Source organism: Zootoca vivipara, chromosome 13, assembly GCF_963506605.1.
Source record: "Zootoca vivipara chromosome 13, rZooViv1.1, whole genome shotgun sequence".
In the NCBI taxonomy this organism is placed as follows: Eukaryota; Metazoa; Chordata; class Lepidosauria; order Squamata; family Lacertidae; genus Zootoca; species Zootoca vivipara.
This window is the reverse complement of record NC_083288.1, coordinates 42,585,807-42,610,366: the sequence shown is the minus strand read 5'-3', so window position 1 is coordinate 42,610,366 and position 24,560 is coordinate 42,585,807. Positions and strand designations below refer to the sequence as shown.

At 43.0% G+C, this 24,560-nt stretch overlaps 4 protein-coding genes across 4 annotated transcripts; all 4 read right to left on the bottom strand.

Moving 5' to 3' along the window:
* Positions 1 to 1,778: 1,778 nt before the first annotated feature.
* Positions 1,779 to 4,584, bottom strand: LOC118095603 (olfactory receptor 2J3-like). Its single transcript, XM_035136848.1, has 2 exons — positions 4,535 to 4,584; positions 1,779 to 2,736 (listed from the first exon to the last, which is right to left on the bottom strand). Exons 1-2 carry the CDS (start codon positions 4,582 to 4,584, stop codon positions 1,779 to 1,781), a joined length of 1,008 nt encoding a protein of 335 aa, XP_034992739.1.
* Positions 4,585 to 6,960: 2,376 nt separating this feature from the next.
* Positions 6,961 to 11,220, bottom strand: LOC118095280 (olfactory receptor 2G3-like). Its single transcript, XM_035136389.2, has 2 exons — positions 10,951 to 11,220; positions 6,961 to 9,301 (listed from the first exon to the last, which is right to left on the bottom strand). The coding sequence occupies exon 2, from the start codon at positions 9,292 to 9,294 to the stop codon at positions 8,344 to 8,346; it is 951 nt and encodes a 316-aa protein (XP_034992280.1). The 5' UTR covers positions 9,295 to 9,301; positions 10,951 to 11,220; the 3' UTR covers positions 6,961 to 8,343.
* Positions 11,221 to 14,064: 2,844 nt separating this feature from the next.
* On the bottom strand, positions 14,065 to 15,145 carry LOC118095604 (olfactory receptor 2D2-like). The gene has a single exon (XM_035136849.2). It carries the CDS (start codon positions 15,143 to 15,145, stop codon positions 14,189 to 14,191), a length of 957 nt encoding a protein of 318 aa, XP_034992740.1. The 3' UTR covers positions 14,065 to 14,188.
* Positions 15,146 to 20,003: 4,858 nt separating this feature from the next.
* On the bottom strand, positions 20,004 to 20,948 carry LOC118095605 (olfactory receptor 2G3-like). Its single transcript, XM_035136850.1, has one exon. The coding sequence runs from the start codon at positions 20,946 to 20,948 to the stop codon at positions 20,004 to 20,006; it is 945 nt and encodes a 314-aa protein (XP_034992741.1).
* Positions 20,949 to 24,560: the final 3,612 nt, after the last annotated feature.

Sequence of the window (24,560 nt, the reverse complement as noted above, 5' to 3'; positions counted from 1 at the left end):
TTATATATCAATGAGTAAAGTAACAAGATCATGAAGGCAGATTGGAACTGAACCTATTGGAAAATAAAAGGAAAAAACAGAGGTGAACCTTTTGTATATAATAAGATGGACTAATATAAATTGTATAGGATATGATTGGAAGACCGCTGTTATTCTTCATTTATTTTATTTATTTATTTATTTATTTGTTCCTGTGGGTGTGTATTTTACTACGTATGTATAGAATCTTCTTTTTTATTTTTTCCAGTTCTTCTTTCTCCTCCTTCCCTTTCTTTTCTTCGTTTTTTCCCCCCATTTATCTACTTCTTTTCTTTTTCTTATTTTTTCCCATTTTGTCTAGAGGAGACAATTTGTGTATAGATTAGGACATGTTGTGCTCAACACATCCGCGGGCTGCCTCATCCTTTTTTTCTTTTTCTTTTCTTTTCTCTATCATTTTGTAAACGAAGATCCATGATTCTTTTGTATGGTTTTAAAGATTGAAATAAATAAAAAACATTTAAAAATAAAATAAAGGTGCAGCTGCCTTGCGTGTGTGTCCCAGCCAGCATAGCTGATGGTCAGGGATGGGTGTGTGTGTGTGTGTGTGTGCAGTCCATCAAATCTAGAGGCCCGCATGTCCCTGGTCTCTGTTGCGCACCTGCAATACTTCCAGGCCCATTATCATTTCCCTTCCTTCTGGATTGTTGACCCGTGGCTATGTAGGTAATTAAGGGGACTTAAGTAGGGAAATTTGCTTCAGGATAATTTCTGGTGCTCTAGAGCAGCCGTCTTCAACCTTTCCAGACCCACTTAACCCAAACATGCATATATATATTTACCCATTTCTTTTCTTTCTTTCTTTTAAACCAGGCACCCCCAAACTGCGGCCCTCCAGATGTTTTGGCCTACAACTCCCATGATCCCGAGCTAACAGGACCAGTGGTCGGGGAAGATGGGAATTGTAGTCCAAAACATCTGGAGGGCCGAAGTTTGGGGATGCCTGGTCTATGTCAAAGATTCAGTTTTAATGGGTGGCAGGTAGATGCCTCTTTACTTAATGAGCGCAACTCACACAACATTCACCTGTAACTAGAAAATTCCCCCATGTTTGATACAGGAGCCGAATGGCTAAATAAAGTACGTGATGTAACCTGTTTGGTCAAAATTGACCGATATGATTCAAGTGAGAGAAGGCAGACAGGATTATGATCAGTTTGTTGAAAGAATATTATTATTGTTGTATATTGGGGTAGTAAGGTGCAGGAAAATATAAATCCATATGCATTGCTAGGAAGCTTTGGGATTGCATGCTACACTCAATTTATTGAACTTCATTGGAAAATGAATGATAACAGTATTTTTCTTTTCCCTCTTTTTTCCTCCCCCCACCTTATTTTATTGTGATCTTTCCTAATATATTATGTTGCATTATTGTTGTATAATATCAAAAACATTAAATATTCTTGTATTATGCAATATAACAACTTGAATTCTTTAGAGGAAAGTCGGGATAGAATGATAATAAAAAAGTTATATAAACTTGTTTTAGAACTCTCTTGCCTGTTCGTGAACCATAGAATCATAGAATCATAGAGTTGGAAGAGACCACAAGGGCCATCCAGTCCAACCCCCTGCCAAGCAGGAAACACCATCAAAGCATTCTTGACATATGCCTGTCAACCAGAAGCAGCTCCTCATCATGGACAAAGAAGTAACTTCATGACCCAGCAGACAATGCCAAAAAAATCAGAAAGTTTGAGCAAAATTTGTACATTATTTACACGAGTAGGCAACTCTCAACTCTTTTTCAAAATGGCCAGTCTTCTCAGCGCCTTGGCTGTTGCACCATGAATATCCTTGTTCCGCAGAGTATAAATGATAGGATTAAGCAACGGGGTGACCACAATGTAAAAGACAGCAATTTTCTTGTCACGATCAGAAGTTGAACCCGACCGTGGAATCATGTACATAGAGATGACGGTGCTATAGAACAAGGTGACCACGATCAGGTGGGAGCCACATGTGGAGAAGGCCTTGCGCCGTCCAGCGGTTGATCGCATGTGCAATACTGAGGAGAGAACAAGCCCGTAGGATATAAGGATAATTGTCAGAGGAATTAATAGCAATACTACCGATGCCAAGAATATGAACGCCTCTGTGACGTGTGTGTCGGCACATGAAAGTTTCAGCACCACGGGCAGCTCACAAAAGAAGTGGTTGATGTGGTTGGCATGGCAGAAGGGGAGGCCAAGGGTAGTCCCCACATTTATCGAAGCAAGGAGGAAGCCACCTGCCCAACAGAGCGAGGCGAGCAGGACGTGGAGCCCCCGGCCCATGATGCTGACATATAATAGAGGGTGGCAGATAGCTAAGCAGCGGTCATAGGCCATGGCACTGAGAAGAAGGCATTCAGTGCCACCCAAGGCCAATGTGATGTACATCTGTGTCATGCAGCATGTGAAGGAGATGGCACCATTGCCAGACAGGAGGTTTGCCATCATCTGGGGCAACGTGGTGGTGACGTAACAGATCTCCAGGCCCGAAAGGTTTGTCAGGAAGAAGTACATGGGTGTGTGGAGGGAAGAGTCGGCCCACACAAGCATAATGATCACCAGGTTCCCCATAATGGTGAGGGAGTAGATGAGGAGGATGACCACAAAGAGTAGAATCTGTGTCCTTTGGTCATTGGAGAATCCCATCAATATAAAATATTTGACAGAGGTCAAGTTCTCATCACCTGTTCTGACCTCTTCCCTGCAGAGAAAGGGAAACAGTGAAAGAGCAGTGGTACGCTCAGGAAATGGGGCATGTCTCAAACAAGCTATATTCCACTCATCGCAATATCAGCTTGATCCCAGAACAAGCTAATCCTTGAATGCAAGTATACAGTTGTCTCATTCCAAACAGATGAAAAGCTTCCCACAGGGCATGAATAGAGAGATATTCACTCCATTTGTGTGTTACTTTCAAATAAGAAAGGCTATCAGGTAACATACACTGCTTATCATTGGGTCATACAGGCCATGGTTGGCAAATATAGATAGTAGATAGATAGATAGATAGATAGATAGATAGATAGATAGATAGATAGATTATTACGGCCATAGGCCCATATTCAATACCAATATACATTGAACAACAAAGCAAATATGACAAAATAAAATTAAAAAATTAAAATACATATCTAAAATCATAAATTTCTAAATTCCATTAAAATAAGAGCAATACAGCACTTAAAATATCAGATTATCACTATAAATCAGTATTATTTAAGCAAAATCAATAATCATAAAGTAATCCATTTTTTCTCTTATAAGCTAAGACTGTAATCAGAAACCTGGCAACAAAAAGGGACCTACTCGGATCAGAATCTTGCAGTAAATGTGTTAACTGTGTTTCCAAGGAGTCACCCGAGGTTTCCAATAATAAAGGGGACAAAAATCTGGTCCGAGAAACTGAATACAGTGGACAGCAAAATAGTATATGTTGTAAGGATTCAATAGATCTATTATCACATACACACACAGCTGAAATCTGACCTTTGGAAAATCTATTGTTCATAACATTAGAAGGAAAGGCATTAAATCTTGCCTTAATAAAGGCGTATCTACAGACAAGGAAGTCAAATAAGATGGTATCTGCTGGGAAGGCACTATGCCAAGATTTAGTGGTGAGCAAGTTCCACTACCCAGAATGGTGTTTTGTTGGAGGTCAATCTCCTCAAGTTTTTGAATGAGGGTTCTTTTAGCCGTGGCTAGGTCCAGTTTTAATAGTTCTGATGGGGACAATCCATAGATCACTACTTTAGAATGGATCTCTCTTGCCCATGGGCTGGGAAAATCATCCCTCCAAAGACATTGAATCAGGTACAGATTCTGGAGCCTATGCCATAAGGACAACCAATAACAAAGGCTGCGCCTGCTGGCAAATATAGTTCAAACCATGGTTTCACTTCAGAGTTTTTTGTGGTTTTATATTTTGTGGTTTTATATTTTGATTTTGTCCTGTGAACTGCCCTGAGACCTCCAGGTATAGGGCAGTATATAAATTCATAAAATAAAGGAATCATAGGAGCCAACTCCTAGGGGCCGAGGCTCCTTCGGCTCCCCCAATAAAATATTTGAGGGGACTGGGAAAAGCAAACTCAGCCCTCCAGATGTTTTGGGACTACAACTCCCATCACCCCTGACCACTGGTCCTGTTAGCTAGGGATCATGGGAGTTGTGGTCACAAACCATCTGGAGGGCCTATGCCTGCCCTGTTGATGGGCATTACCATTCAAGTAGTGTGTATACACCATGCCATGTGAAGAACTACCTCCCCTCTCCAATATTTTATTCCACTTGGCACCCCTGGAGATCATAGTTTCCTGGGATAAAATAGATGTTTTAAGGGAGAGACCACCATTGTATGTATGTAGTCCATCTTCAAATATCCATTAAAACAAGAAAATAGGCTACATTCACACACACACACACACACACACACACACACACACACACACACACACACACAAAATATCCCATTTCCAAATCGAAGAACATGATCTTACCATTGCTCTTCTCTTTGTTGTTTTTCAGCAATCCTCAAATAGTTATCCATGTCACTGGTATCTGCAACTATAGATGATAGCTGAGGGGGCTCCAGTCAGCTGTCTTAACGTGAGACGTTGAACAATAAAAAAAAATTGTCAGTGATCTCAAGGAGGAACCTGCTGTGTCTCTCCTTAAGGAGAGGGAGGGCAGCTCTGTGCTCCTTGGAAAGACTGCCTGTTGCAGGGCACTCAGTAGTCTAATGCCTTGTAGTTTACTTGCAGTTTGCTTTTGCTAACCTTTCCTAAATCAAATTGGTTGTGGGGAAAATGGGTCAACACATGGCCCAGCCAATCAGGGCTGTGCCTCCCTGCTCTGAGCGAGTGGGGCAGGTTGGTCTAGGACTGACACAAGGGCCAAACAATCAGTGCTGTGAACATCTAGATTCATCTCAGCCAGGAAAATGCATGTTTTCCCTGCCTCCCATCTTAAAGAAAAAGTTATATGTATGTCCGCAGGTCATCAGGTAGTTGTCCTTCTCTATCCTGTGAACTGGGATCCTTTAACTGGAGACGGACCACAGATATGCCACAGAAAAAGTCTTGCTCTATTTCTGATATGCTTCTTCAAGTACCTGGCCAGATGCTTGATGATCCTCGAACCTGGTCTTAATGCCTGCTAAGGTGTGGTTCAACACAACCTGGCTTGCTCAACTGCCTATTCCCAACATTGGAAACTGGACAGCACACCAGTATTTGTATTCTCCCTGTGGCTTATTGCATTCTTTTCCCCTTGCTTGCTATTCATTATGATAATGAAGACAGTGCATCTACTCCACAGGGACTCCCTTGGTGCCTTTCTCTCCAGCCATTAATAGGTGTTTATTTCCTGAACCTCATGGGGTTTCATGTTCTTAACATTTCACAGATATGGAAGAATAATTCTATGCTGGCTTTGAATCAGAATTGTATGCATTGTAATAAAAACAAATAAACACATTTCACATTCTGTTATTTGAATGTATGCAAACTGAGTATATTTGAATTTGTCTCTGTGGGTTTCATGTTTTCCTTAGCATTTAGGGCACATGGTATGCTCTTGGGAAGTTGCCTTATATTGAGTCATTGGTCCAACAAGCTCAATGTCGCCTATGCTGCTCTCCAGAATTTCAGAAAGGGGACATTTTCAGAGATTTTTAGTTTGCAGGTTGCAATCCGGATTGGCTCTGGGGTGAAGTGGAATGTGTGCACACCAGACCAGGTCCAATCCAGATTTATCAATTATGCTGTGCCCACTTGCAATTCCCAAGCAACTGGTATCCAGAGGAACAGTGACCCTGACAATGGAGATGTAATACAGATATTGATAGCCTTATCCTCTATGAATCTGTCCAATCCTCCTTTAAAACCATTGCGGGAGCATGTTCCATTATGAGTTGCTGCTGCCAGCTCCATCTCCCTGTTGGCCTTGCAAGCATTTGTGCCAGGCAGGGATGGCATGAGTACCTGATCTGCCTTCGCATCCACCCAATTCTAATTGAGGAGGGTCCAGATTTCCTCCTAAAGCATCTGTGAAGGTAGATTCTGCCACTGTGTAAGCATGCTCCTGCAACCCAATTCCCCCTAAAGGTAAAGGTAAAGGCACCCCTGAAAGTTAAGTCCAATCGCGAACGACTCTGGGGTTGCAGCGCTCATCTCGCTTTACAGGCCAAGGGAGCCAGCGTTTGTCCACAGACAGTTTTTCCAGGTCATGTGGCCAGCATGACTCTGGTGAAACCAGAGCAGCGCATGGAAACATCGCTTACCTTCCCGCCGCTGCTATACCTATTTATCTACTTGCACTTTGACATGCTTTTGAACTGCTAGGTTGGCAGCAGCTGGGACTGAGCAACGGGAGCTCACCCCATCGCGGAGATTCGAACTGCTGACCTTCTGATCGGCAAGCCCAAAAGGCTCAGTGGTTTATACCACAGCACCACCAGCATCCCTCAATCTCCCTAGATGACTTCAGAAATATGATGTTCTCCTTCTGTCAGCACCATTGCCAGTGCCTCTCTCCAAAACCAAATCTTTTATTAATATTCTGAGCCATTTCTGTTCTCCATAAATTGCCTTCCTATGCAAGCACTTATAGTTGAAATTCTCCCTTTGGGAGGGTCAAACTATTTTCTTAAGCTCCATCCACAATGTCCTATCTGGCATGGCATCTGTGACTAATATTGGCCTTTTCCAGGTAAAACTTTAAGAGGACCTTTTATGTATCAAAACCTTTGGTTCAATGGTTGACGTAGCACCTTAGATTATGCCAGAATCATGTACCATGTTGAGGGTGTGTGTGTCTATGGTCCCCCTCCATATCAGCACACGTAATATTTAGGTTCCAGCGAAGAGTCTCAGTCTCTTGTTTTTAGCCAATGTATTTCTTTACTTAAGCAAATATAGTTCAGGGTTACAGAAGAGAAAAAATAAGGTTAATCAGTCACATATAGAATATATCACCTGACAAGGGAATACAAAAATAACGCAATATAATCAAGTGTATTCAATTGTAGAGTTGAAGCAAATATATTTAATTACCTGGGAATACAAGCGTGAGGTTGTTGTTTTTTTACGAGAAGACTGAGTTGGTACCAAAAGGGAGCAATATCTACACCTCATCTCTCCCTTGAGATACACACCTAAATTCAATTGTTAACCACCACTGTGAAGGGAAGATGTAGCTTGGCCCTAAAATCCTTGAATTTCTGCAGGTGCTGCTGGTAAGATTGCCTAGTGCCCTAAACCCACTACAGCAGAAGTGATGGCACATACTGGGAAGTCAATTTCCAAAGTTCCAGAGAATGTACACAATCCACTGGGTCCAAGGCCCAGCTCCCAGAATAGCTCCATCAGGAACCAAGAGAGGTTGGTTCCATCAGCAATGCAGTACTGCAAACAAGATATTAAAACAAGCCTTAATACCTCTCCAACCCTGTGCTTTGTAGGCCCGGGGCATGCAGAAGTGTGGATAAGCCCTGAGCGGGTATAGCATTGCAAATGAAATCTGAAAACAGCCCTCTATCTTGGCTACTGTACCTTGGCTTTGCTGTTCCAATAAAGAGAAAATTGCTTTCGTAGGAGGGGGGGAAGAAAAATACTGAAGTCAGAAGGAGGAGTTGGTGGGAATTCCCAGCATGCCTGTCTCCCTTCCAGGAGGCTTTGGTGCTCAGATCTCCTCAGCAGCAGTGTTGGCTCCAGAAAAGGGAGAAGTTATAAAGATTTGGCTGTGAACCATGACCCGTGAAAGGACTAGCAAGTCGAGGAGCTGGCACTGACGACAGAAGCTGTTCGGTTCCCCTTGATTTTTCCTGGCCTAAGAGTTCCCTGCTGTCTAGAGTTTTCTTGGGTTGGTCCTTTAGGGCATGGGAAGACAATATGGTGCTCTGCAGAGGACACTGAGTTGTTCTGAATAGGAATGAAAGAACCATCTATGCTAGGCATCCCCAAACTTCGGCCCTCCAGATGTTTTGGACTACAATTCCCATCTTCCCCGACCACTGGTCTTGTTAGCTAGGGATCATGGGAGCTGTAGGCCAAAACATCTGGAGGGCCGCAGTTTGGGGATGCCTGATCTATGCTGCCTTGACTTCTTTGGAGGAAAGATTGGGCATAAAATAAATAAATCAATGACATGAACTTGTTCTACAGCTTTCTTAGAAGCTCCTGCTCCAGAAACAACTCCTGGTCATTAACAAAGAGACAGTTCCATGTCCCAGGAGATACGTATCTCCTGCGTCAAAACCTGACGCTCAAGCAACATTTCCATATTATTCATTCTAGTAGCGCAATGATCAACTCTTTTCCTTAATGTCCAGTCTTTGCAACACCTTGGCTATTGCATCATGGATATCCTTGTTCCGAAGAGTATAAATTATAGGGTTGAGCAGAGGGGTGACCATAAGGTAGAAAATGGCAATTTTCTTGTCACGATCGGAAGTTGAACCCGACCGTGGAATCATGTACATAGAGATGACGGTGCCATAGAACAAGGTGACCACAATCAGATGGGAGCCACACGTGGAGAAGGCCTTGCGCCATCCAGCAGTTGACCTCATTTTCAATACTGAGGAGATAACAAACCCATAGGAGGTCATGATAATCGAAAGAGGAATTATGACCCCGAGTGAAGCTGCCAAAAAGATGGCGGCCTCTGTAATGTATGTGTCAGTGCATGAAAGTTTAATCATCATTGCCATCTCACAGATGAAGTGGTCAATACGGTTTGGGCCACAGAAGTAGAGAGAAGTGGCACTGCCAACCATTAGAGAACCAAGGAGGAAGCCACCAACCCAAGTGACTGAGGCAAGCAGAAATTGTCGCCACCAGCCCATAACACTAGTATATATTAGAGGGTGACAGATAGCTAGGTAGCGATCATAGGCCATTACACCTAGAAGAAGGCATTCACAGGATCCAAGGGACAATGTGATGTACATCTGTGCCATACAACGGGTGAAGGAGATGGCTCCATTGCCGGACACGAGGCTTGCCATCGTTTGGGGCAAGGTGGTGGTGACATAGCAGATCTCTAGGCCTGCTAAGTTGCTCAAGAAGAAGTACATTGGTATGTGAAGTGAAGTCTCAACCCACACAAGAATGATGATCACCAGGTTCCCCACAATGGTCAGGGAGTATATGATGAGGACTACCACAAAGAGGAGAATCTGTGTCCTTCGATCACTGGAGAATCCCACCAATATAAACTCTTTCACAGAAGTGACGTTTTCTTCCCCCATCCTCATCTCCTTCCTGCAGAGAAAGGACAACAGGGGGAGACCAGTGAAATTCTCCGAGAACCATAAGTATAGCCTTGTTTGGGGCCCTACAAGACTGGGGTCAAACCATGAACCAACCATGAAGCTCAATTTTATTTTTTAAAAAATCCCAGCAAGTGTCTTTAGTTTCCCAATAACTAAACTTTCCTTTCACTATTGCATGTCTTTGCGTCATTGTGATGGTGAGAACAGCTTGCTTGTTTATTCTTTATTTAACAATCTATTGAAGTATAGATAATTTTATTGTTTTATTTTTTGGTAAACCGCTTTGGGTTTTCTTACAATAAATGCTGTATAAATTTATATAAAAGTATATATTTCTTGATGTTCATGGTTTTATTTACTTATTTATGTTAGAGCAGGCATCCCCAAACTCGGCCCTCCAGATGTTTTGGGATTACAGTTCCCATCATCCCTGACCACCGGTCCTGTTAGCTAGGGATGGTGGGAGTTGTAGTCCCAAAACATCTGGAGGGCTGAGTTTGGGGGTGCCTGTGTTCGAGGAATCATAGTGCTGGGGCACCATCTTGTTTAGTGACATTAACACCCCGCTGATACATTGACTTTAGTTCTGTGCATTCATTATTTTTTGTGGTACATGGTTGCAAGAACTGCCCTGGGACTTATTTATTTTATATTTTTACAAAAAGAGCTATGCAGATGAGATGATAAAGGAACACATGAGAGTTTTATTTGCTTTGAGGGTCTATTTGGACTATGTGGAAGGGTATGAGTGGAAAGAAAATGGTTCCTCATTCATAGTAGTGGTCATTTGGACTAATTGGACTAATAAGGTGGAAGGCAGGAGAACCAGGAATAGGAGACCAACTGATTCTAGTTTTGTCCCCATCCTCCTCTCAGATAAGTTATACAAGGACAACATTAACATTTAAAGCCCTAAACGGCCTCGGTCCAGTATACCTGAAGGAGCGTCTCCATCTCCATCGCTCTGCCCGGACACTGAGGTCCAGTGCCGAGGGCCTTTTGGCGGTTCCCTCACTGCGAGAAGCAAAGCTACAAGGAACCAGGCCGAGGGCCTTCTCGGTAGTGGCACCCGCCCTGTGGAACGCCCTCCCACCAGATGTCAAAAAGAAAAACAACTACCAGACTTTTAGAGGACATCTGAAGGCAGCCCTGTTTAGGGAAGCTTTTAATCTTTAAGAAATTTGTGTATTTTAATATTTCTGTTGGAAGCCACCCAGAGTGGCTGGGGAAACCCAGCCAGATGGGTGGGGTATAAATATATTATTATTATTATTATTATTATTATTATTATTATTATTATTATTATTATTATGACTAACCAAGGGGGAGGAAGAACAAAGCAACAGAAATACTCAACTAACTGACCAATCATGTTGGTTCTCCCCTCCCCCTAACTAAAATCATCATGACTGCTATTCTCCCAAACACAGCATAAATGAATTTCAGAATGATGCCTTTGAGAAATTTAAAAAAGAAAGAGGAGCCCCTTTAAAGAAGAAACTATAGACCCAAAACTACATTCTCTGCATACAGCAGAGTAACTTTTCAAGAATGGATAGTGGCCACAAATGTTAGGGGTTTCCTCCCCACCCCCACCTGACCACCAACTGACTTACAAATTACTCAATGTAATCTGACCTTTGAATGCCGCACAGGGTTCACCAGCAGCTGTTAAGAGATTTCTCTTGCAGCAGTGTTTTCTTAAGGCATATGAAAGCTGAATAGTTTTCTATTGAGGGCTGCAAAGAAATGGCGAGGATGTTCACTGCAATACTGATGACTTCATAGGAAAGCTGCATGCAGACGAACAAAGAAAGGAGAGTCAGTGAAAGGACTCTTGCTTTGGAGTAAGATCTGCCTCTCCCTGCCTTTTCTCTTTTACAGAAACATGGATTCTGGGACGGCAGCTGCTTGCGTCTCTTCTTTGATATGCTTCCAATACTCTATGCACACAAGTGCTTGTTCTGGTTATCTGACTAAAGGTTCATTTGGCACTTTAGAGATAAAGATTTCCCCCGTCTCTCCCTTGGGCATTCACGTTGCCTTGGGGAAGTGGAGAAATGTGGGGAACATGAGGTGGCTTACTCTCCAGCTCAAGGACCTAGTCAATCAGTCGTCCAGCCCTGCAAAAATCCAGCTTCTCCCGAGGCAGGAGGTTGAGAGAGCTTAATCAGTTATGGGGGGGGGGGGAAGAATATAAATATGGTCAGTGCTTTTATTGGGTGCTGCCCCAAGAAGTTTTGAAAGTCTTCCAAAATGAGGGTTAATCACAGCCTAGCTTATTCCACTACCTAACTCTTCTCAGGTTTAAAACAGAGACAGCAGTGGTGAGTGATTTCTCCCTGCCATTTTTCAAAGGCATGGCGATTCATTAAGTTAATAAAGACTGTGAATCTCCCACACTGGATCTGCTCCAACTCCTTTTGTCTCTCTGGCCCCTCAGCTCATTAACAATTCTTTACCTTTACCTTCAGCCACTTGGGCCTGAAACTTTTGACATGGTGATTAACGTTACACAAGGGAAAGATTTCCCAAGAAATGAATGGAATGGAGTAGTCTAGTAACCTAAGGTAGTTATCCCATGTGCTCTACTAGAATACTCCATTCCACCTAATTCTTTTCTCTCCTGTCACCAACAAATGCAGTGGTGCCTCGACTTACGAAATTAATCTGTTCCGAAGACACCTTCGTAAGTCGAAAAAGTCGTTAAGTCAAAAAACGCCATTGGAAACGCGATTTCCCATAGGAATGCATTGGAAACTGAAAAATTCGTAAGTCGGAAAATCCCTATCTAAAACCGCCACGGTTTTTTTTCCAGATGTCGAGACGTTTGTAAGCGTGCGGCCATTACCCCCATTCGTAAGTCGAAAAATTTGGTTGTTGAGTCGTTCGTAAGTCGAGGTACCACTGTACTCAGTAGTCTGTGAAAACTGAGCATGCTCTCTCCATGTCAGGTTCTTTTAGGGTTTATGTCCCCCCCCCTTAGTTTCCCTTCCACACAAAAAAGATGTAGGTTCCTGCAAGAGCTGGATTTTCTACAAGCTGGTCAATACGGTAGCTCCCTCATGTTCATGGGAGGCAACATTTTGCATAAATAATTATTGGCATTCATACCCAAAACATTGGTAATGTAGAAAATGATACTACGCCCACCATAAGAGGTGAACAAAGTGGGTATAGAACTGCAAATGTGGTTTGAAAACAACCCTATATCAGGACTCCATATTATCTGTTGATTTTAAAAGACTAATTTGCAGCATTCTTGCAAAATATCAGAGTTGTGTACAGCAATATAAGGCAATGAGGATGTTGCATCACACTTTAAGGGTGCATTCCAGCCTTGAAAAGGAATTATAGGAGGGTCAGAGTAGGGCCAGTGAAGGATGTGGCCTTGGGAAATTAGCCTGTGAGCTGGTGAAGTAGGCCTGCAGGTGCCTGAGTGGGGGTCTGGGGAGCTCACTGCATCCCACCGTGTCGCTCAAGCATGTGTCTGCCAACTTGAAAGGCAGAGCGGGTGTGACTTGGGAGTGTGTCCCTCCCATGGACGAGCTTCTGTCTCCGGCATGATTTGTAGTTGGTTGCTCCATAATTTGCACAATTGGCATTAATCAAGAGGCGCTCCTGAACCAACATATACTAATGGGCTGCAATCAGTCAGCTGCCGAAAGGACTGGGCTTGGCTCCTTGAAGGTATCTGAATGTTTTCCTTGAAGCCTGAGAATCCTTACAACAGACGGGAAAGGAAGGGGGAGGACAAGGTGCTTTGTGCTTTCTTATGATTTTCAAACGGCCTCCTTTTTTCCTGTCCTCTCCTGTTATTCTGTTTCTTACTTCGGAGAAGAGGGGGAAGGCTTTTGATTTATGCTCAACAATGAATTTAGCAAGGTTTTACTATGCCCTCCCCCTTTGACTGAGGCTGAATGGACTTTATTTAAAATTATTCCTGGGCTGGGCTAGGAGTGCTGTTGGAGAAATACTGTTTAAAAAGTATGAACTGCTGCCGAACAGATCTGGCAAAGAGGCTGAATTTGATAAAAGATCATGTTTTTACCTGTGTGCTGAGGAAGAACTCCAGAGTGGAATTTTCATGGTGGAGTCTGGATATTCACTCTGTCAGTTATTTACAGCTGCAGCTCATACGCTAGTTTATAAACAGCGGGAGGAATGGCATGTGATCTTGTACCATCCAGATAAAGACTGCAAAGAACTGAGCAATGGAAGATAGCAATTAACTCTCCCAGCACACCAGGCCCAGGACAATAATGTATATGAAGGACTACACACCTTGAAATGGATTCATTATTTATAACATGTAACGGAGGTGCTGTCTATAAGGTGAAAAAAGCAGCCAGGTGGAAGAATGGTTTAACAGCAAGTGAGGGATGTCAACTGGACTCTAAATAAGAAATGATGTGGCTATGTGAAGAGATGATAGTAATCCTGTTTGGTAATCCTGATTAAAATCCTGTTTGGAACAGGATTTTAAGAAATTTTATTTAAATAATTTAATTTTGCTTGATTTGTAATAATTTGGAAAAATAATTTTAAAAAGGACATTGGAAAAAAGACAATTCAAACCAACAACAACATCGCGCGAAATGTTGGGGTTTTTGTATACAATTTTATTAATCTTTCTGTTTTACAATTTGAAATACTTCATTTTACATCCTTACACCAATGACTTCCCTTCTTCTCTTTCCATGGCTCATTTTACATATCATAAATCCCTGCATATTTTACAAAAACGATACCATTCAACATTCCATTATTGCATCCATCAAAACTTGTGTACACACTGTTGAATTTATCTTAATGCCGCCAGCATTTTCAGCTACAACACATATAATGTTTGAGGAACATTTGCACATTATTCATACTAGTAGGCAACTCTCAGCTCTTGCAAAATGCCCAGTCTTCTCAGCGCCTTGGCTGCTGCACCATGGATATCCTTGTTCCGCAGAGTATAAATGATAGGGTTGAGCAACGGGGTGACCACAATGTAAAAGACAGCAATTTTCTTGTCACGATCAGAAGTTGAACCCGACCGTGGAATCATGTACATAGAGATGACGGTGCTATAGAACAAGGTGACCACAATCAGGTGGGAGCCACATGTGGAGAAGGCCTTGCGCAGTCCAGTGGTTGATCTCATTTGCAATACTGAGGAGAGAACAAGCCCGTAGGATATAAGGATAATTGTCAGAGGAATTATAAGCAATAGTACTGATGCCACGAATATGAAAGCCTCCGTGATGTGCGTGTCAGCACATGAAAGCTTCAGCACTATCGGGAGCTCACAAAAGAAGTGGTTGATGTGGTTGGGGCCGCAGAAGGGGAGGCGAATGGTGCTACCTGCGTTTATAGAACCTAGAAGGAAGCCACCTGCCCAACAGAGTGAAGTAAGCAGTACTTGGCGCCCCCAGCCCATGATGCTACCATATAATAGAGGGTGGCAGATAGCCAAGTAGCGGTCATAGGCCATGGCACTGAGAAGAAGGCATTCGGTACCACCTAGAGACAATGAAATATACATCTGGAGAGTGCAGTGGGTGAAAGAAATGACTCCGTTTCCAGACAGGAGGTGAGCCAGCATCTGGGGCAAAGTGCTGGTGACAAAGCAGATCTCCAGGCTTGACAGGTGTGTCAGGAAGAAATACATGGGTGTGTGGAGGGAAGAGTCAAGTCGGACAAGGATGATGATCACCAGGTTCCCCATAACGGTGAGGGAGTAGATGATGAAGACCACCACAAAGAGTAGAATCTGTGTCCTTCGGTCATTTGACAGTCCCACCAATACAAAATATTTGATCGAAGTAAAGTTCTCATCCCCCATCCTAAACTCTTCCCTGCGGAGAAAGGGCAACACTGAATCTAAGGCAAGCCATGTGTTACACATCACGACGTCAGTTCATGCCCAAACCAACCAATCCAACGCTGCGTGTGCATAATTATCTCATTTCAAACAGACACAAAACTTTCTACAAGGCATGAATTGGGTGACGCATGCTCCATCTGCTTGTCACCTTCCAAGGCAATAAAATTGTGTCAACCAATTCACATGCAATGCTTAAACCAGGTTCATGCAAACCTTGGTTTATAAATATAGTCTAAATCATGAGTTCACATTAGAGTTAACAGCCAAACATTGGTGCTGTTTTAGTTTTTTGTTGACTCACAGTTTACCTATGGAGACCCATGAGCCTAACTTGGCCATGTTCATTAATATCAATATAGGTACTCAGAATAAAAGTTAATTGAATTTCACCCATAATGTGCAATCAGGGTTAAGATAAATAAAGCATGGTTACACAGGTCTTATATCTGTAATTTTTCACCTCATACAGTCAACCCTCTTTACTTGGGTGTCATCAGTTCAATAGACAACTTTGTCAATTCCTGACTGTGACCATTTTCTTTTTATCAAATTATGGATCAAATATGACCGAGGCCAAAGAGTGATTTTGAGAGGTATGGATCATTACTTACTTCCTTAAAGCTAGTAGTGCTGCTTTCTTTTTCCAGATTTCTAACCAAATTTTTATTGTGTGGTGTGTGTTTTTCTGTTCTCACATTTTATTATTTATCATACATTGACACACATTCATTTTAATTTTAGTTATTTATACGGGAATATATTTTGATAGATAGATAGATAGATGATAGATAGATAGATAGATAGATAGATAGATAGATAGATAGATAGACAGACAGAGAGACAGAGAGACAGAGAGACAGATACAGTGGAACCTCGGTTTATGAACACCTCGGTTTATGAATTTTCGGTTTATGAACACCGTGGACCCATCTGGAACGGATTACTTCATTTCCCATTACTTTCAATGGGAAAGTTCGCTTCAGTTTATGAACGCTTCAGTTTATGAACAGACTTCCAGAACCAATTACACTCATGCTTCAGTTTATGAACGCTTCAGTTTAAGTACTCCACGGACCCATCTGGAACGGATTAATCCACTTTCCATTACTTTCAATGGGAAAGTTCGCTTCAGTTTATGAACGCTTCAGTTTAAGTACCCCACGGACCATCTGGAACGGATTAATCCACTTTCCATTACTTTCAATGGGAAAGTTCGCTTCAGTTTATGAACGCTTCAGTTTATGAACAGACTTCCGGAACCAATTGTGTTCATAAACCGAGGTACCACTGTAGATAGACAGACAGACACAACATTCACACACGGGCAAAATCCCAATTCCAAGTTGAAGAATATGATCTTACCTCTGCACTTGCTTTTGTTGCTCTTCACCAACCTCAAAGGAGTTTTTCATGCTTGTGCAACTGTGAATTATAGCTTTCTAATGCAAGACGTTGAACTTTCAGTGATCTCAAGAAAAAACCTGCTCCACCTCTCCCTGAGGGGATTCTACTGAGGAAGAGCTGCTTTGAAAAACTGCTTGCTGCAGGGTACTAAGTAATCTAATGCCTTGCTCCCAGTTTACTTCCTCCCAGAATTCTGAACAAGGAGGCGGCAGATTTTCCTAGGTAATGCAAGGTACAGGCTGAAAAAGAACAGAAGCCGCTGTGTGCATTCTTGACTTCTGCCAAAATCTGCTGCTTCCTGCTTTTGCTCCTATGCTGACAATTGGTTCCCAAACAAAAATTCCTTCCAGCAGCACCTCAGAGACCAACTAAGTTTGTCATTGGTATGAGCTTTCATGTGCATGCACACTTCTTCAGATACCAAGTTAAAGCTGTTTCCCCTCTCCAACTGGCTTTCCTGCTGGGCCACAGGATTTTCTCACTCTCTTGCTCTCTCACACACACATGCAATCTTCTGGCCTTATTTAGTGTTTGCTTGTTAAAGATTTCTCCCACTTTTAAAGAATCGAATTGGTTGGGGAGGAAACCTGAGTCCTGGTCAACACATGGCCCAACTAATCAGCGCTGTGCCTCCCTGTTCTGAGCAAGTGGGGCAGGTTGATCTATGACTGATACAAGGTCCAAACAATCAGTGCTGTGAACATCTAGATTCATCTCAAACAGGAAAATGCATCTTCTCCCTGCCTCCCATCCTGAAGAGAAAGCTGTATGTATGTTGGCAGGACAGTGGGCGGTTGTCCTTCCCTGTCCTATGAAATGGGATCCTTTAACTGGAGATACCAGGGAGATACCAGAGTCTTGCTTGCTTTACCAGATTGTGGATGACTCTCCAACCAAGTTTCAATGCCTTCTAAGGTGAGGTTCAACACAACCGGGTTTGCCCAGCTGCCTGCCTAATTCCAACATTAAAAGCTAGACAGCATAGCATCGTTTTTATTGTCTCTGAGATTTTTTGCATTGTTTTTCTGTTGCTTGAGATTCATTAAGATGAATCAACTACTCCACAAGGACTCCCTTGGTGCCTTTCTCTGAACCATTAATAGTTGTTTATTTCCTGAACCTCGTGGGGATTCAAGCTCTTAGCATAGGAATATGGAAAGATAAATCCATGCTGGATTCAACATAGAGTTCTATGCATTCTAATCTAAAAAACAAAACAAAACACATTCCTCATTCTATTATTGAATGCATGCAAACTAGGTATATCTGAATGCCCATCCATAGGTTTTACCTTTTACTTAGCTTTTATGATGCAATGTATTCTCATAGGAACATGGGGACCTGTCTTAGAGTGAGTTAGACCAGTGGTCCATCTAGGTCAATACTGTCTACACTGAGCGACAGCAGCTCTCCAGAATTTCAGAATAAGGGCAGTCCCAGACACAGCTGAAAATATATGGGATTGAACCTGGGACTTCTGATACAGAGCAGAAGCTATAGCTTTTCATAGCCAACAGTTTATTGATGACAGTGAAGAATGGGGGAAGATTAATTTTGGTATTTATTTATGAAATTTGGTATTTCTTTATTGGCTGATCCTGCCCCCCCCCTGGTCGCTCCCCATTGCCTGGTCCCACCAGCTGCTACATGTTGGAGTCCAAAGGTCTTCACCTTGTTCCACAGCTTAGAATGCTGATAGTGTAAGTGTTCTGAATTCTTCAGTTCTTAATCTTGTGGATTAAGCTGATTTATTCTGATCCAACTGCTACAATCTGCATTAATAAGGTAGTATCAGAGAAGTAGGGGGCGAGGGTGGCACTGTGGTCTAAACCACTGAGCCTTGGGCTTGCTGATCAGAAGGTCGGCGGTTCAAATCCCCACGACGGGGTGAGCTCCCGTTGTTTGGTCCCAGCTCCTGCCAACCTAGCATTTTGACAGCACATCAAAGTACAAGTAGATAAATAGGTACCTCTCTAGCGGGAAGGTAAACAGCGTTTCCGTGTGCTGCTCTGGTTTCGCCAGAAGCAGCCACATAACCCAGAAAAACTGGGTCCCTCGGCCAGTAAAACGAGATGAGCGCCGCAACTTTATCAGAGAAGTAAGGTTGTGGACCTTCATTGGGGGTTTGCAGACATAGGTTGGATGGCCATTCTTTAACTATAATTCCTGCATTGCAGGTGTTTGGACTAGATGAGCCTTTTGTGACCCTCCCAACTCCGCAATTCTACAATTCTGAGTTGGAGCAATGTCTGGGAGGCACAAAGCAAGGATTCCCATGGCTTCTCACCAAATCCACCTGCAGAAGCAATTAGAAAAGAACAGAAAACTCTAGGGGTGGAAGTGTATGTGAAATCGATGTATTAATACTAAAGGATCCTGATAAGCCATTTGAACTTGCTTTAAATTTACTTAAATTATTTTGCCAAATTTGAGGGTTATAAAATAAAATTACAACAATCAGAATGGATTTGATACCACATACTAGAATAATAATAATCAAAAGGACATAATGAGGTGGAGTGGAATTTCCATAGAGAATTCCCATAACATATCTAGATATATGAATTGTTCACATCACTGGAGAAGAAATAATCAAATTCCATGGACAGAAGTACCCATAAGGTATATGGGCCACTCAAAATTTGGAGGAGCTAATTCAATTCAATCCTTTAAAATCAATGTGAGATGTTAAGAAAGGTCTAACCACTGCTTAGGGGGTGGGGAGGGAGAAATATCTGCCACCTCTTTGTGTAACTATGTGGTGAAGACCAACACTTGAGCCATCTGTGGAGGAATAGTGCCTGATGATGATTCCGGTTCATCATGGGTTAATATATCACTCCCATGATAGGCAGGTGTTCCCTGGGAGGCGGAGCTATACAGCGTTCTAAATGGAGGCAGTTGGGGGTTGGCAGTTCGGGTAGAGTGTTAGAGAGGGATGCAGGAGATGTATTAACAAGTCTGTGTTATATGAAAAGAAGATATGCGCTGTTAAGACCCAGAGAAATCCATGTTTTCAAGTTAAATAATAAAGTTGAATGTGCCTAACCCAGTGTCTCAGTACCTTCAGAGGTGTGACAAAGAGGCGAGAACAAAGCATTCCTGTGGAAGAGGAAACTGTTTGCTTTTTCTCCTGTCATACAAAGGGCTTGTTAGCGAAGGCAAAGGAGCCACATAGTTGCCTAAGGGAGAGGCACATTGTAGCAGTAGGGATCCATGGGAGGGAGACCCCACTGGTGGCAATAGGTTTCGAACGCAGCGCCTGAGGTACCCTGGAGGTAAGTCCAATTTGGACACTGGAGGTTTTCTCCCGTTTGTAAGGAAGCACAGGGAGAGCCTCTGTTGTTAAAGCAGTGAGGGGGTGGGAATCTGGGAATCCCTCACACCATCCCATTCACATCACAGGCAACATTCAGTTTCGCTGCTGAAAGCTCCATCTTCCCAGCACCTTGGCCGCTGCCCCGTGAACGTCCTTATTCCGCAGAGTATAAATGATGGGGTTGAGCAAGGGAGTTACCACAACATAAAAGACTGCAATTTGCTTGTCCCGGTCAGGAGCTGACCCTGACTGGGGGATCATGTACATAGACATGACAGTGCCATAGAACAAGGTGACCACCACCAGGTGAGAGGCGCAGGTGGAGAAGGCCTTGTGCTGTCGGGCAGTTGACCGCATTCGTAACACTGAGGAGAGAATGAGTCCGTAAGACGTCAGGATAACAGAAACAGGAATTAGCAGGGCCAGCACAGATGCAACAAAAAGAATGGCTTGTGTGATGTGCGTGTCAGCGCATGCAAGTTTCAGCACCACGGGCATCTCACAGAAGAAGTGGTTGATGCGGTTTGGACCACAAAAGGGGAGTCTGAAGGTGCAGGCCACGTTTATCGAACCCAGGAGGAAGCCACCCATCCAGCAGACTAAGGCAAGCTGCAATTGACGCCACCTACCCATGGCAGTAGTATACAGCAGGGGGTGGCAGATGGCAAGGTAGCGGTCATAGGCCATGGCAGCCAAGAGAAGGCATTCCGTGCCGCCCATGCCCAATGCAATGTACATCTGGATAGCACAATGGGCAAAGGGGATGGCCCCATTGCCAGAAAGGAGGTGAGCTAACATCTGAGGCAAGGTGCTGGTGACGTAACAGATCTCCAGGCCCGAAAGGTTTGTCAGGAAGAAGTACATGGGCGTGTGGAGGGAAGAGTCGGCCCACACAAGCATAATGATCACCAGGTTCCCCATAATGGTGAGGGAGTAGATGATGAGGATGACCACAAAGAGTAGAATCTGTGTCTTGCGGTGACTGGTGAGTCCCACCAAGATGAACTCTGTGACAGTGGTGAGGTTCGCTGACCCCATCCTGGTCTCCTGCCTGAAGAGAAAGGGCAACGTTGAGTAACCAGTGATGTTCTCTGGGAATGGGACAACCTTAAAAACAGATGATGTTTCACTTCCTGCAACACTAGAACAAATCCCAAACCAATCCACTTTGCATAATCATCTCAGCGGCAAGATACTGATGGACTACAACTCCCAGGAGTTCCGCTTCCGCCTGCAGGAATGGCTGACCCTTGTTCCATCTCTCCGACCTTCATGAGGAATTCGGCGGTTGCCAGGGGAGTTAAAGGCAACCCCCCTACCTCTCCGGGGGTTACGGAGAGGGGCCGCGGGCCCGCGATGCCCCCAAACCCACTCCGATTAAGGAGTGGGGAGGGGCTTGGGCTGAGAGCACTCATGAAATGTCGGCACTCCCGGGCGCTAACCTGCATGGCGGGATCTCCATGATTAAAGAAGATAATTAGGCGTATTCATGGACATGCTTCGGAAGGAGGGGAAGAAGCTCTGTTTACTGCCAAGGAATTTGTGCTGCTGAGGGTGAGAAGTCAAAGCTGTATGTTATCTGGAAGAAAGATTGATGGGGACGTAACGAGAAGGGAAGCGAACTTTTTTATTTTTTTCATATACTCTACGAGTTACTCCATACCTTCCCGGACGGGACGTCCTTGTTTGTTTGGAACAAATGAGAGATAAAGAATACCTGAGTGAGTAATGAACTTTATAAACTATTTTATTGAGCATATCCTTTGAAGTTGGAAAACTACTGAAGAGAGAAGCCCCCCTTTAACTGGATGGTCGGAGTCCCTGGAATGCGCTCAGTGGATTTATGGTTGTGACGCACTTTGAATTTGAACAGCGATCTGAAGCTAAGTTCAGCTACAGGGCAAGGAGAGCTACAAACTTATCAAGAGTCTATGCATAAAGTGACTGCTGTTTCTTTGCCTGAAAAAGCTGTAAATTTTACAAAGATCGGTGGTTTAAAAAATAAAAAGCTTAAGAAAACGAAAGTGATCTAAGCTTTTTAAGATGGCGCTGCTCCGTGTTGAAAGGCTGGCGCAACAGGACATTCCAGACAGAAGATATATGGGGGGGCAGGACGATTAAAACTCACACAGGAGAAAGAATATATGTGAACTCTCGTTTGATACTTATTTCAGCAGCTGTGGAAAAATCGGATGAATGAAGAAAATATTTTAGTGACTGGTGGGGAATGATCGGGCTTATTTTGGATTTTGAGAGAAGATTTGGACTTTAGAAAAAGACGGCAGTAGACGGGTGCGAGGAATCCCCAAATTTTTGAAGCATGGGAACTCCAGAAAATATTATATGATTTGGCATAATATTCGGTTTAATTGATATGTATTTGTATAATTCGAAATAATGAATGTGATATAATCGTGTTTTAATTGGAAAATTAATAAAAAATAGATTACAACTCCCAACCCCCCAGACCATTTGCTAGGCTGTCTGGAACTACAACTTCTGGAAGGTTTTCTCTCAAAGCACATAAGCCCTGCTTCTTTCCATTGTCCCATTTATAACCTGCCTTTCTTCCATCATGCAGCCCAAGGTGATGGAACATGGTTCCCATGTGATCACTCATCCAGGCACAGGCCTGACCCAGACCTTCTTGGCTTCAGCAAGGTAGTGGTCTAGTGTGCCTGCAGGCCATACAAGCCCCGGCTAGAGAAAGGCAACAGCTCCATCTGCTTCTCACCTTACAAACCAAGAAGCAGAAAATGGCAAGGAAACTGCCTTTGCCACTTTTACTTCATTAATATGCAATGCTTAAACCAGGGTTGGGGAACCTCCAGCAGCAAGAGACCCTGTGACAAACGGGGCTATTTCTTTTTCAAATAATTTTTATTCATTTTCCAATATTACAAAATCACAAAAACAAAAACAAAACCATTAAAAAAATATCAATTATTGCATTGTTTACTTAACATTGTTGACTTCCTCGATTCCCCCCTCACTGGGTCCATTTTAAAATTCCAATTAAGCAATTTCCATTTTATATCTTAAATCATTCCAACACATTTTATCATTCTCACTCAAATATTCTATTCTAAAAGCATCATCTATTCTTCACCAATAATTAATCAATTTATCCAAATCAAAATTTATTTTCCCGTCCTTCTATCTTCTATTTCTCCCCTTAGCCTAAAATTTATTCCCAATAATTTTCCATAAATTTAAATATTAATTCTTCTATCATCCTAACATTTAAACACTTAAAACTATTTCAGCCCCGCTTCCCCTGGACTCAGGGTCTCCCAGATACTTCAGCGAGTTCCATAAGTAGTTCCAGTTTCGGACCATTTTAGATAAATCAAAAATTTCCATCCATTATTACCCCTCACCCCACGCCCACCCTGTCCCAGCCTACCCCCCATTCTTCTTTGATCATCCCCTGCTGCCTCCCCAATTCTCTAAATACTGTAGTACTGTAGTTATATTTCCACTTTCCAGCCCTATCTCAATCCCCCCCCCCATTAAGTTCTGGCCCCAGCATGGATCCTGCCCTCCCTCTCTCACTGGGAGGACATTATTCCATGCTGGTTCTTCTTTGGAGACTCCTTGGATCAGACATATGTTCTGTTCCCCCCCTCTCACTGGCGGAGCAATATTCCATGCATCTTCCTCATCTTCTGACAAACGGGGCTATTTCTGGTTGCTGTTGTTAAGTATAGTTGTTTAACTGATGCTGAAATGGGAATGCCTATGTGTGTAAACAAAGGTTTAACATGGAGAATGGTGAAATGTATATTGCTAACATTGTGGTTTTTCCACAGTAGTTTTCTAAGTGGTCTCTGAATTTCATAATGGGTTGATAATTAACCAACCTTTGGTTGTTCTCTAAACTGAATGCAACCTTTGATCATGTGATGAGGCTATTGAGTTGCCAGTTCACCATCTTGGAAGGGTGGTGGCTGGATTCTGTGCTCTCCAGGGGCATACAGTCTTGGGGGCTGGAATGCAGGCCATGAAGCCTGTGTGTGAGAAACAGAGCTATGTTTGTCGGCTTTGATTATAAGTTTGTTTAATTTCTAAGATGCTGAGCCTGTGCTCGACAGCACAAGGTATTGTATGGATACTGTGGACATATCGTTTATGCTTTTGTTCTGTTTTTGAAGAATGTTCTGCAAGTAAACTTTGAATAATGTTTTAATGGGTCTGGACAATGTTTCATTCCAAAAAAGCCAGTTTTTTATGCACCCAGTCATTTCAAACTGCACAGTATTAATATCTGCAATAGTTTTGCCCAGGTTTCTAAGCTGTGGTAGGAAGCCATTTAAACCAATTTTGGCATTGTCTCTCCAGAAGCGTCTCAGGAGCAAATGTTCTGAGCAAAAAGGAAAAGAACCTAACAGGACTTCCTGTTCATAGCAACTATTGAAGGGACAGGTGTGTGCACAGCATGAGAAATAAGGATTTAACCCACCAGAGAAGGTGACAATGGCTGGGTTGAAAAGAGGTGCTGAGGGACATGTCAGAAGACCTGAAATCTATAGAATAAAATATTGCCTTAAAAAAACAACACCCAGTGAGGCAACCTGTCAACTTGGACAGGATACGAAGCAGGTTTAGCTACACGATATATATATTTAAGATCTACACTGAAACTAAACA